The sequence below is a fragment of the Glandiceps talaboti genome, chromosome 2 (assembly GCF_964340395.1).
Source record: "Glandiceps talaboti chromosome 2, keGlaTala1.1, whole genome shotgun sequence".
Lineage (NCBI taxonomy): Eukaryota > Metazoa > Hemichordata > Enteropneusta > Spengelidae > Glandiceps > Glandiceps talaboti.
In genome coordinates, this window is record NC_135550.1 from 31,634,158 (window position 1) to 31,649,175 (window position 15,018).

Genomic DNA, 15,018 nt, shown 5'->3' on the forward strand with positions numbered 1-15,018 from the left:
GGGATGACACTGAGGATGAAGTTATACAAGAAGTTAGACGCTAGGATGAAAAATTATCCTCTGATGATCATCATGGTGATGATGATGATGGTGGTGGTGGTGATGGTGGTGGTGGTGGTGGTGGTGGTGGTGGTGGTGGTGGTGGTGGTGATGACGATGATGATGGTGGTGGTGGTGGTGGTGGTGGTGGTGGTGGTGGTGGTGGTGATGACGATGATGATGGTGGTGGTGGTGGTGATGATGATGGTGGTGGTGGTGGTGGTGGTGGTGGTGGTGATGATGATGATTGACTTACAGTTTGCTACAACTGCACACAGTTGCAGAGTGGCAGGCTCATGGAAAAATGATAACATCCATTATATAATTTATTACATTATATTATGCAAATGTTCTAGCGAGAGAGAGCGGCACATTGGAATTTTATCATATAGATGGGGGGGGGGGTGTCCTTTATAAAAACAACTTTACAAAAAGGTACTTGAAAAAAAATTAAGTTTAACCTTTGCTGACTGATACCCCTCCCTGCCATAATTGATTATTAAATGGTCCTTTAAAGAGTGTTTCTATGGCACTCTTTAAACCACAGACAATGAACTAGATGTGATTAAACACATTGAGGTTACTATATACACCATACAGATGTGAATTGTTTTTCTTTGAATCAAACTATGCCGCCTCCCCAAGCTTAGTCGCACTCCCAAATTTCAATAAAAAATCAAGACTATATTTTTTATAAATTTCAAAATTCTCTGCTGTTAGTCTTAGCTTTTACTTCAGGAGAGTTAAAATGGGTTCATCTTCTGTTAAACACAAGCACAAGTGTTGGCGGTCGTTGATGGCGCTATTGCTGTCCGCTGCTTCAAAATGGCTGCCTCCATAAGAAAGCTGTCGGTATGTAATTGCAATGTAGCGTTTAACCTTTTTAAGTCGACTCCCTTTTGGGCAAATCGTAATTTTGGTTTCTCTGATGCCCCAACCGTTTGCGTATTAGGCAGGTCTGTTGATCAGTGAACAGAAGCTGTACGGTGCATCATTTTCATTGACCCATCTACAGTCTAGTCCACAGGTACTCGTATGATTTTTAAATTATTTACCATACATATATTTGTCAGGACAAGTCCCTTTCTTCTCGCGGCTAAGCCGCTTGGCATATATATATAAATATTAGGGATGATAGTCACGAATCTGGCAGCGAGACTAACATACATATAGCTGTGAAGTACACTGTTGGGGCATGCTGACATCGATATGATGTTATTATTACATTTTATTACAGACTGTACAACGGCTACATGTGGTCAGAGCCCTTGGAGGAGGATGTATACAAAGCAGACCTAGACAGGCTATCATGGTAATGGCACCAATGAGGAATGTTGGTGTTGTCACCTATTACAGGGAAAAGTGGAAAAACATGCGTCTAAAGTTTAAAAATGAGTAAGTATACATGGGCGGCAGTCACTTTGTCCCAAAACCAACTCGTCCAATACATTCATACCACACCACAGTCAACTTATCCCACCATTATCTTGTGCCATCTAAGTCGCCCTACACTCGTCCAACAATGATACACCAAGTAATAAATGGTAGTATCAAAAAATGTACATTTCAGGTCAAGAAATGTGGCGCCAAATATCCCAGACCACTGGACCCACGAAGCAATGAAACCATGCAGCCAAACGTCCTCAGACCACTGGACCAACAAAGCAATGAAAATAGCCAAACGTCCCCAGACCACTGGACCAACGAAGCAATGAAACCAGCCAAACGTCCCCAGACCACTGGACCAACGAAGCAATGAAACCACACATGCAAACTAGGCAGGCTGCAGCCTATTCTTGTTTTGAATGGCATCCTGGCATCATTTATGTGGCAATCTAATATGTACTGGACAAACTTTAGCTGAAATACTGTGTACACATTATGCGCAGGTAAATTCCAAAGTCAAGGTGCACACTGTGTGAGTTAGTAGGGGGAGAAGTTGGTATGGGACGGTTTGTTTTTGGGATGAGTTGACTTGCAACTCGTATACACAGCTAGTAGTAGAAATCTACTCACTTTATACAGGCAACCAGTATACATACACAGCATTCACTCACTCAATACAGGCAACCAATATACACAGCTAGTAGTAGAAATCTACTCACTTAATACAGACAACCAGCATACATACACAGCTAGTAGTAGAAATCTACTCACTTAATACAGACAACCAATATACATACACAGCTAGTAGTAGAAATCCACTCACTTAATACAGACAACCAATATACATACACAGCTAGTAGTAGAAATCTACTCACTTAATACAGGCAACCAATATACATACACAGCTAGTAGTAGAAATCTACAGGCGACCAGTATACATACACAGCTAGTAGTAGAAATCTACTCACTTAATACAGGCAACCAATATACATACACAGCTAGTAGTAGAAATCTACTCACTTAATACAGACAACCAGCATACATACACAGCTAGTAGTAGAAATCTACTCACTTAATACAGACAACCAGCATACATACACAGCTAGTAGTAGAAATCTACTCAATACAGGCAACCAATATACATACACAGCTAGTAGTAGAAATCTACTCACTTAATACAGACAACCAGCATACAATCACAGCTAGTAGTAGAAATCTACTCACTTAATACAGGCAACCAATATACATACACAGCTAGTAGTAGAAATCTACTCAATTAATACAGGCAACCAATATACATACACAGCTAGTAGTAGAAATCTACTCACTTAATACAGACAACCAATATTATTATTATTATTATTATTATTTATTTCAGGCCAGCAGCCCATACAAATAAAAAGAAAAGAAAAAGAAAGCACTAAAATGTAACACTGAAGTGAAAACCTTCCATAAATTAAAGTCTAAAAAGTACAAAAAGCACTAATAAAGAATCGACCTAAAGTGTTTCCAAAAGTTAGAATGGAAATAGGAATCGGAATATACACAACTGTAAATAACAGTATTCTTGCTGTCCATTAAACGTTCACAAAATGTAAATAACAACTTACGTTGCAATGAAGTAAAGTTGAGGATATTCCTAATTACAAAATTATGACTGATACTAACATCACGTTTACGATCAAAAATCAAACGCAACGCATTATGATAGGCCACTTTCAAGGTGGATATCTGTTTAGTGCTATAGTTACACCACACGTTAATACAATACATACTATACAGGAAACTTTTTAAAAGGGTACATTTCATATTTTGAGAGCAATGACAGAAGTTACGTACGATCAAATTGGCTCGAGCATATACACAACGAAGCTGCCTTTGTATATCTGCATTGTCCTCCCCTGATGAAGACACAATATAACCTAGGTACTGTTTAGTACTCACAAACTGCAGAGGTTTGCCATATAGCAATACGCGGGGAATTCTACCCGGTTTCCAAGACTTCGGGAAAATAGCCATACATTCTGTTTTGGTAGTATGAAAGAGAATATCGTGGTCATTTCCATAATGCTCGCAAATACCTATCAATTTGCACAATGCTTTCGCTGAAGGACAAATCAAAACTAGATCATCTGCATAGAATAAGTGGTTTATGACAGTGTTTACCAAGTAACATCCAGTGCGGGCCGACTGAAGCTTCGTACTAAGATCATCGCAATATACAGCAAAAAGCTTAGGTGAAATAATGCTACCTTGTCGAACACCATTACTAACATTGAAGGGGTTTGACACTGCAGAAGCCCAACGTACAAAAAATAATTGTTTACTGTACCAATAGTGTAAAATGCGGGCTATAAATGATGGAATGCCTCTACAAATCAATTTTCTAAATAATGTCCAATGATTAATCCTATCAAAAGCCTTTGTAACGTCCATGAAACACAAAAATACAGGTGTATTATGTCTCTTGTAAAAATCCATAATTTTTTTGAGTACAAAAATACACATATCTGTAGAGTGATTACTTTTAAATCCAAATTGTAGATTGCTGGTTTCAATTAAAGTTACAATACGTGATAAAAAACACAATTCCAACAATTTCAAAATGGCCGTTATCAATGCGATAGGCCTATAATTATCCGCTGATGTAAGGTCCACACGAGTCCAAACAATGGGCCTGATTTGGGTCTGCCATTTACCACCCACATTTTGAAAGCATCCCGAGCAGCACATGCTCATTCCATCCGGGAACAGCATTGAAACCAGATTCATTGAACGTTGAAGTAGGAATACAATTGTTGGCAGCTGATTTAAGACATGTAACGATGTAAAACGTCTGTAACCCACGCAGGTGGTCAACGTTCTTACAATTCGGATCACGACACACAAAAACTTCACTGGGCATTTCAAGATTGCGTAATAAATGGCCAGTTAGATTCTTATAGGTACATAAATTATGTGGCGTAGCTTTACTCCAATTAGTTGTACTATTGGGGTTGCACATATTGTGCTGAATAGGTTCAGCATGAACTAAACCATCTGTTTTTATACTGACATATAAAGGAAAGTGATCAGAAGAAATAAAATCGTAAAGAATACGAACATCGGAAAATGCATTGTGTACCGCATGGGTACTTACAATATGGTCTAACCAATATGGTCTAATATGGTCTAACAATATACACAGCTAGTAGTAGAAATCTACTCACTTAATACAGACAACCAGCATACATACACAGCTAGTAGTAGAAATCTACAGGCGACCAGTATACATACACAGCTAGTAGTAGAAATCTACTCACTTAATACAGGCAACCAATATACATACACAGCTAGTAGTAGAAATCTACTCACTTAATACAGGCAACCAATATACATACACAGCTAGTAGTAGAAATCTACTCACTTAATACAGGCGACCAGTATATATACACAGCTAGTAGTAGAAATCTACTCACTTAATACAGACAACCAGTATACATACACAGCTAGTAGTAGAAATCTACAGGCGACCAGTATACATACACAGCTAGTAGTAGAAATCTACTCACTTAATACAGGCAACCAATATACATACACAGCTAGTAGTAGAAATCCACTCACTTAATGCAGACAACCGGTATACATACACAGCTAGTAGTAGAAATCTACTCACTTAATTAATACAGACAACCAGCATACATACACAGCTAGTAGTAGAAATCTACAGGCGACCAGTATACATACACAGCTAGTAGTAGAAATCAACCAATATACACAGCTAGTAGTAGAAATCTACTCACTTAATACAGGCAACCAATAAACATACACAGCTAGTAGTAGAAATCTACTCACTTAATACAGGCAACCAATAAACATACACAGCTAGTAGTAGAAATCTACTCACTTAATACAGGCAACCAATATACATACACAGCTAGTAGTAGAAATCCACTCACTTAATACAGGCAACCAGTATACATACACAGCTAGTAGTAGAAATCTACTCACTTAATACAGGCAACCAATAAACATACACAGCTAGTAGTAGAAATCTACTCACTTAATACAGACAACCAGTATACATACACAGCTAGTAGTAGAAATCCACTCACTTAATACAGACAACCAGTATACATACACAGCTAGTAGTAGAAATCTACTCACTTAATACAGGCAACCAATATACATACACAGCTAGTAGTAGAAATCTACTCACTTAATACAGGATATGTCACAAACTGTGTACCAATAGTGTAAAATGCGGGCTATAAATGATGGAATGCCTCTACAAATCAATTTTCTAAATAATGTCCAATGATTAATCCTATCAAAAGCCTTTGTAGCGTCCATGAAACACAAAAATACAGGTGTATATGTCTCTTGTAAAAATCCATAATTTCTTTGAGTACAAAAATACACATATCTGTAGAGTGATTACTTTTAAATCCAAATTGTAGATCGCTGGTTTCAATTAAAGTTACAATACGTGATAAAATACACAATTCCAACAATTTCGAAATGGCCGTTACCAATGCGATAGGCCTATAATTACCTGCTGATGTAAGGTCCTTAGACTTGTCTTTCACAATGGGACAAATAACTGCATGCATAAACATCTCTGGTAAAAAACCATGGATGAAAAAGCTGGTAAAACACAAGCTCAGAATAACAGTAAGAATAGGGTCAGCATAAATCAGGTGCTCCGAGGCGATGCCATCATTACCACATGCTTTTCCCTTTTCAAGTTTGTTTACACACTCTTTAATCTCATTGGCAGTAACCACCATTGTATCATGAAAATCAACTCTGTCAAACGTGGACAAAACAAATACTTTATCACAACTGTTTTTGACAGAATTAAGTAGACTCTCATAATGTTTTTTCCACATGTTTGCTATATTTTCATGACCATTACTACCACCCACACTGGTTGGAAGAGTGGAATGGCCACCCATCGTAATATGCACTGAATTCCAAAACTTACGTGAACCCCCAAGTGTTAAGTTATTGGCCATGGCATCAGCCCTAGCTTTACCCTCATCTCTTTTACATGATCTAAGGGCCTGTTTAAATTTAGTATGGGTTTTCCACACGAGTCCAAACAATGGGCCTGATTTGGGTCTGCCATTTACCACCCACATTTTGAAAGCATCCCGAGCAGCACATGCTCATTCCATCCGGGAACAGCATTGAAACCAGATTCATTGAACGTTGAAGTAGGAATACAATTGTTGGCAGCTGATTTAAGACATGTAACGATATTCGTGTAAAACGTCTGTAACCCACGCAGGTGGTCAACGTTCTTACAATTCGGATCACGACACACAAAAACTTCACTGGGCATTTCAAGATTGCGTAATAAATGGCCAGTTAGATTCTTATAGGTACATAAATTATGTGGCGTAGCTTTACTCCAATTAGTTGTACTATTGGGGTTGCACATATGTGCTGAATAGGTTCAGCATGAACTAAACCATCTGTTTTTATACTGACATATAAAGGAAAGTGATCAGAAGAAATAAAATCGTAAAGAATACGAACATCGGAAAATGCATTGTGTACCGCATGGGTACTTACAATATGGTCTAACCAATATGGTCTAATATGGTCTAACAATATACACAGCTAGTAGTAGAAATCTACTCACTTAATACAGACAACCAGCATACATACACAGCTAGTAGTAGAAATCTACTCACTTAATACAGGATATGTCACAAACTGTGGACACTGTCAGACAGATATGTAGAATACAAAATGCAATTGTTTTTCAGTGAGTGTAATTTTGATATGTGTTACACTTAGTTTGGTAGAGGTATGTAAACAGATGATAACTGTCATGCCTTCCATGCTGTGATTACACTGACTTCAGTGAACTTACTATTAAAGTTTTCTTCTCGCAGGCGACTTGAAAGTCGGGTTGAATACTGGGGATCAGAATTGGCTGCTGCACACTGGTTACTGTACCATAATAATGCAGCTATTCAGTTCACCAATGGAAAGTGGTATATGAAGAATAAGAAAGGAAAGTATTATCTACCTAGAGACAAGGTCAAAGGTGAATTTATTATGTCTATTGATGTCAAGAGTTCTGCAATCACCTATGAAGGCATGGACAACATTAGTAAGTAGACAAATTCAATGACTATAACATCAAGTATGGTATATATAGAGAACTGTAATAGCTCACACAGCGGCCGTGAAGTAGCTGCATAGTGATTCAATGACTAGTAGAAATGCGTGTCCTATATACTGTGCGATGTGTTTTTGGTGGTTTTACCCAAGGATGCATTGTGGTACAATGACTACACATGTGCGTTCTATATACTATGCGCATTCTCCATGTGGAGGGTGCCATCTACAATATCATCTTGAGGCAGCCAGTCACAAATGAATCTACCCAGTGTGAGCGTATGGGCTTTGCCTAGTTATGATATTAGAAACATAGCTAAATCATGTTCCAATCAGCGATAGTAGATTTATTCAGTAGTCTTGTTGCATTGACCTCAGATCAGCACTTTTCAGGGTTACCGAATACAGCCAACACGTGATGACAGTACCATTGTCAGGGTTACCGAATACAGCCAACACGTGATGACAGTATTACTGTCCAGTCATAGGCTACTGAAGTCAAAGAGTATCTGAAGATTTTAAAGTAAACAAAAGAGTCCAAGGATCTAGCATTTACACTACTTTATTCCCAGATTGGAAAAAAAAAAAACATTTGAATTTTAGTCTGCCAGGTTTTGTAAATGATTTCACTGATATTCATGGTTTCTTTCATAATTACCTTGTCTAATATATAGGGTTGTTGTTGTGTATAGTACTATACATCACTGATAAAAAATATCTTTAGCTTCTTAATTTAGTGCCATCTTCTGCAAGCTGGTGTCTGTTGTAACATGTTTGATATGTTTACCCAGCATTATTTTTCAGTTTGTTTAGAGCATCTGAAGTACTTGGGTCTCAAGGAGTGTCCACACATTGATGATTTTTGTCTGGCAAAGCTTCACCACTTCAAAGACAGTTTAACTCATTTGAATATCAGCAGTTGCCCACAAATAACTGAAAGAGGACTAGCAACATTGCATCGTCTTCGGTAAGTTGGTGAAACATGATTGGAAAGTCAATCAGAATTCAATACAGTTTTTAATGTTGAATCATTCCCAAAACACTTTAACTGTGACTAACTCAATTGTTCGAGTACAATTTGCCAGATTTTGATTCCTTCCTTTATGGCCAATCACTCAAAAATACTTTCTCACATCAGAGGAAATGTGGGCTAAAACATACACCATGGATGCCAGCCAATCAAATGGTAGTACATGATGCAGTCCCAAAAACATACACCATGGATGCCAGCCAATCAAATGGTAGTACATGATACAGTCCCAAAAACATACACCATGGATGCCAGCCAATCAAATGGTAGTACATGATGCAGTCCAAAAACATACACCATGGATGCCAGCCAATCAAATGGTAGTACATGATGCAGTCCAAAAACATACACCATGGATGCCAGCCAATCAAATGGTAGTACATGATACAGTCCCAAAAACATACACCATGGATGCCAGCCAATCAAATGGTAGTACATGATACAGTCCCAAAAACATACACCATGGATGCCAGCCAATCAAATGGTAGTACATGATACAGTCCCAAAAACATACACCATGGATGCCAGCCAATCAAATGGTAGTACATGATGCAGTCCAAAAACATACACCATGGATGCCAGCCAATCAAATGGTAGTACATGATACAGTCCCAAAAACATACACCATGGATGCCAGCCAATCAAATGGTAGTACATGATACAGTCCCAAAAACATACACCATGGATGCCAGCCAATCAAATTGTAGTACATGATACAGTCCCAAAAACATACACCATGGATGCCAGCCAATCAAATGGTAGTACATGATACAGTCCCAAAAACATACACCATTTATGCCAGCCAATCAAATGGTAGTACATGATACAGTCCAAAAACATACACCATGGATGCCAGCCAATCAAATGGTAGTACATGATACAGTCCAAAAACATACACCATGGATGCCAGCCAATCAAATGGTAGTACATGATACAGTCCCAAAAACATACACCATGGATGCCAGCCAATCAAATGGTAGTACATGATGCAGTCCAAAAACATACACCATGGATGCCAGCCAATCAAATGGTAGTACATGATACAGTCCAAATATTTACATGTAAAAGAACTTAGTGAGGTCCCAAATATTAAATCACTTGAATAGACTAAAAAAAATAATTTACAAATCTCAATGTGTGTCTTTTTCCATTCTTCAGGAAACTTGAAAGACTAAATATAAAAGCCCTACCAAAGGTGGAGAGTCCAGAACTTGTGGCAATGATGCTAGAAGATGTTCTACCCAATTTACAAATGAAAGTTGTTTCCACACATATAGAAAGACATTTGAACTTTATGGCAGAGGTCAAATCAAGGTCACATGATGTGAAGAAGGGAGAATATAATAGAAGTAATTCAACTAGAACAGAAAATAAAATGGAAGACAAAGAAAAGACAACTGTCTCTACATGATAATAGTAATTGTACCGTAGTCTAGGAGTGTGAGTAAGGAAAGCCAATAATGAGTCATTTCACCTAGCTCCCCTGTTAGCAAGATCAATTCCAATGGATTATACACTTACAAAACTTATGACATTTAGTTGATGTGTTTATGTGAAACAAATATATTAAAGATTTTGAATGCATTAAGGACTGAGTGTTTTAACTTGTCTGCCAAGACTGCTAAAATCTTCCAATACCCATCCAACCCAACCCCACAGGAATACTGTATAATTGTCTCTTTGATACTACATACAGTGAATAGGGTAGTGGGTAGGGGTACTGCCATGGCAAAGTTAACAGTGTGCTCAAATGAATAGGGTAGTGGGTAGGCGTACTGCCATGGTAAAGTTAACAGTGTGCTCAAATGAATAGGGTAGTGGGTAGGCGTACTGCCATGGCAAAGTTAACAGTGTGCTCAAATGAATAGGGTAGTGGGGAGGCGTACTGCCATGGCAAAGTTAACGGTGTGCTCAAATGAATAGGGTAGTGGGGAGGCGTACTGCCATGGCAAAGTTAACAGTGTGCTCAAATGAAAAATCCCTGAAAGTGAGTTCATTTTTTAAAATATTGGGTTTAATAAAGATGCACATTTATTCTGTACTAAGGAAGTTGTTATTGTTATTATTATTATTATTATTATTTTATTCATGAAAAACATGAACTTTTCTTTGCATTGACACAACAGAGTGTATATAAGTAAATAAATCATTGAAACTTGTCTCCAGTCCTCAAGTAAAGGGTAAAATCGCCTTCGAAAAGACTTACAAATCGTGCCCTGAGTGCCTAGCATGGCCCTTGTAAATTTAAACTGATCGTGTTTCTGGGTAATGATTGCCCTATAAGCCTTGTTGATGAGTCTGTGGTATACAATACATGAATACCTTGGTCATGGACTACTGTATAGCATTGTATTGAGACATACAATATCCATTCACTGAATTTCATAACTTCACAGTGTCTTCTCACTACAACCACTTTGACATCACTTTTATGTGGTACTAGCCCAGACTTGTTCTTATAATGGTTTGTTTCCAAAGGTTGTGTCCTAATGGTTAAATTACGATTGTTACATTACTTTAAAAAAGGATAAAGACACTGCTGGTAACTAAAAAAAGTGTGGTAAAATTCAACAACTCCCTGAAAGGACACTGTGGGTAATGCATCACACGTAGCGGGGAGGTTTGTGTATGTCAATTGGTATAATTCATTGGCATATAATATAAGCTTCCTGAACTGCCCATGTTATAGCATGTATATCAAAGACTCCTCACCATCCACAGCATTTTCCCATCTTTTTCATGGCTCTCGAGCTCACCATAGCTTTTAGAACTCTGGAGGAGGGGGGGGGGGGGGGGGGGGGGCAGGCATGCAGACAGAGAACATTCATAGTATGAAGGCAGATATTCCTAAGCATCATCATATCTGGAACCATGATACATTGTATCATATATTCGTCATATTTGCATGATGCATAAGCTTATGTTGTTGTTATTGTGCATTTTATTGTGTGTTTACTGGCCTTATATGTATATGGGATTTTTTTACGCGTAATTTTGATGGAAAAATATACTCTACTACATACTCTACACTACACTACACTACACTACACTAAAATACACTATACTATACCATACTACAGAGTTGTCACAATAGCTCATGAATGAAATAGCGTTGTAGCACAGCTGTACACTTTTTTAAAATGTTTATCCCCATGCTGATCCATGCTATGTATAGGAGTTCATTTGTTAAATGTTTATCCAGTTGCCTATCCAGCCCTGTTGTTATCTTTACCATATACACCATCATTTTGATGTTGCTATGGGAATGGGCTTGTTGCTACACATATTTTTATACATTTGTGAATGTTTGTTCACCTGGTTGTGAATCCATGTTGTTATCTTTGCAACATATACCATAATTTGGCTGTTGCTATGGACGTGGTCTTGTTGCTAGACATATTTGCATACATTTTTTGAACGTTTATTCATTTGGCTATTAATCCCTGTTTTATTTGCATACATTATTTGAATGTTTACTCATTTGGTTACCAGATGATATTTTGGTCGTTGCTAAGGGCGTGGTCATGGTTACTAGGGACAAGTTGTTATAAACGTCTACGCGTCTATTATTCTTGCTACTAGACCTTATTTAGGGTGAAACTCGGCGTTCCGCCTCGATAAGGCGATCTTCGGTCGCTTGTCATATCGTATTGGAAGAAAACAAAGTCTTGCGATTGCGATTCACTTCGTCCCAATTTCAACTCGTCCCATTTCAACTCGCCCCAATTTCAACTCGCCCCATTTTTAACTCGTCCCATTTTCAACTCGCCCCAACAACCAGTAAACGTTTATAAATCTAAACGATACATGGACTCGAAGTACGGGGACCGAAAAATTTACATGATTTTACCTACGGTGACCAGTTGAAGCGTAGCAAATGCAACATTTCGTAGCAGAAAGTGGTGTGGGTTTTGGCTAAGTGTTTGCTAGATCTAGAACTTATATACTAGCACAACAACTTTCCTCAGTCATGGAATATCACTTTTCACATTAGGACTTAATGTTTACAACCCATCAACAACAAACAAAAACAAACAAACAAAACAAACAAGTAAACAAACAAACAAAATAAACTGACAAATGAGTAGATACATACATGAGTAAACGACAACAAACCAACGAACAACCAAACACTGCCCCCCCCCCCCAAATGGTCGCATATGGAAATAACCCATATTTCGGTTATTTCCATATATGACCATTTCGGGGGGGGGGGGGGGCAGTGTTTGGGTGTTCGTTGGTTTGTTGTCGTTTACTCATGTATGTATCTACTCATTTGTCAGTTTATTTTGTTTGTTTACTTGTTTGTTTTTGTTTGTTTGTTTGTTTGTTTGTTTGTTTGTTTGTTTGTTTACATGTGTGTTTAAATGTTTTGTTTATATTTGTAAACAGAACTAAATGAGCCTGAGCACCCTGTGCTAGTAGTACTCGGTTTGGAGGGTCTGTGGTATCTCGTATTCCACTAATGAAGTACCACTTGCGCTGTAAACACATAAGCTTACTACAATACTTAGTTGCGTTAACTAGGGAGAGGAGACACGTCTCCAAAACCAGTACGCGCGGAAGTCGTAAGCGTGTCAGTCACTAATATTCTCCCTGGTTATTATCATTATTATTTCTTATTTGGGTTGTAAACATTAAGTCCTAATGTGAAAAGTGATATTCCATGACTGAGGAAAGTTGCTGTGCTAGTATGAGTTCGAGATCTACCAAACACTTGGCCAAAACCCAACCACACCAATTATATTGTAAAGAGTTGGGACGAGTTGAAAATGGGGCGAGTTGAAATTGGGGCGAGTTGAAAATTGGACGAGTTGAGTGGGACGAGTTGAAATTGGGACGAGTTCATCCGTCAGCAGTCTGAGCAGCTAGACAACGCGTCCACCAGTTAGGTCTGTTTACATTGCTTATTTGCAACTGCTTATATCAATATTTGATCACAAAATTGTATATTGTCGAAATCTTTCAGAACTTCGTTAATATTTGATTATAATTAACGTCAGATAAACAATCTAAGTGACATGTGAACCATGATTTGTACAGAAAGAGTCACATCTGGCACAGTCAACATTTATACAAATTATACCAGTAAATGATATATTGTGTTTTCCAAACCACAGACATACAAATCTTGCACGTACCACTCGTTGATGAATTTGTCTATATAAATTGTGCAGCTGTCAAAATTGAGTTCATTCAATGTACAGTCACTCATAGACGTACGTTGGAATATTGGATGTGGTATTAAAGATAAATGATGATTAACAATAAATGTTGTTTTCACTGTCATACCAATTGTTTATTCAAGAGACAATCCGTTGAGTTTGAACCCGAAGTGATCGAGTAAGAGCTCCATGAGCCCGAGATCTTCAGATTCAAACCGTTAGTCTCTAGATTATCATGCCTAGGAATTGCAAATGTGCGTGAACAATTTCGCATTTTAGCACAACTAAACACTGAGGTAGTTCAGTCGTATTTTAGGTGTCACAAACTGTGTGTGTGTGTGTGTGCGTGTGTGTGTGTGTGTGTGTGCGCAAACGACTTAACAAAAACCGCCAGACCGATTGACTTGCAATTGGTATTTGATGGGGACATTTACTTAGTCTAGGGTGTGTAGATGAGAATTGTTAAAATGAAAATGATTGCATCAGCAATTTGTGACGAGTCCAAAAATGCTATTTTTCGTACAAAAGAAGATTCCAGTCTCAGCCTGGATTGAAAGGTTATTGTTTTATGGAATATGAAATCATGAAATCTTTTACGGGGTTCTTCGCATCAACTTGTAGGTTCATTCATGCTATAGACCTGGTAATGTCTGTCTGTCTGTCTGTCTGTCTGTCTGTCTGTCTGTCTGTCTGTCTGTCTGTCTATCTATCTATCTATCTATCTATCTATCTATCTATCTATCTATCTATCTATCTATCTATCTATCTATCTATCTATCTATAGCTAAAGATTAAAGTCTATAATCATAGGGAAGATCATTTTGATATTTGGTAGGGATATTGTTTTCAGTCTCTGGTTAGGATATTGTGCAAGACCATGCCCAAAGCAATTGATTACATTGCTAAGATAGCAGGGATAAGTAGGGAAGTAATGAGAAATGCGAACAGTTTTTGAAGTTGATAACGTAAGAAAAGTTTCCGAATACAAAATATAAACATTTCTATTCATGAAAACCTAGGGTTGTATCTTTGTAACAAGACCAATAAAAAGGGTAAAAACATGGATAAGTAGTCATGTTGATAACCATACATCGATCTATTACTTTTAATGTGAGATTTACATAATTAGTGATTTTCGGTAAAATTAGTCTACTTCAAATTTCATATAGTTTGGGCTGTATGATAGCTGTAGCTCAGAATGTTGCATTCTAACAATAAATGTATGCAGTAGCGAAAATCTCAGTTTACATCTGGTTGGTACGTATTATACTGCAGTATACAATA

The 15,018-nt window shown here is 37.8% G+C and overlaps 1 protein-coding gene across 1 annotated transcript; it reads left to right on the forward strand.

The window, feature by feature from the left end:
* Positions 1–864: 864 nt before the first annotated feature.
* LOC144453652 (distal membrane-arm assembly complex protein 2-like) lies at positions 865–10,370 on the forward strand. Its single transcript, XM_078144981.1, has 5 exons — positions 865–891; positions 1,277–1,434; positions 7,311–7,531; positions 8,344–8,506; positions 9,728–10,370. The coding sequence occupies exons 1-5, from the start codon at positions 865–867 to the stop codon at positions 9,978–9,980; spliced, it is 822 nt and encodes a 273-aa protein (XP_078001107.1). The 3' UTR covers positions 9,981–10,370.
* The last annotated feature ends 4,648 nt before the right edge of the window (positions 10,371–15,018 follow it).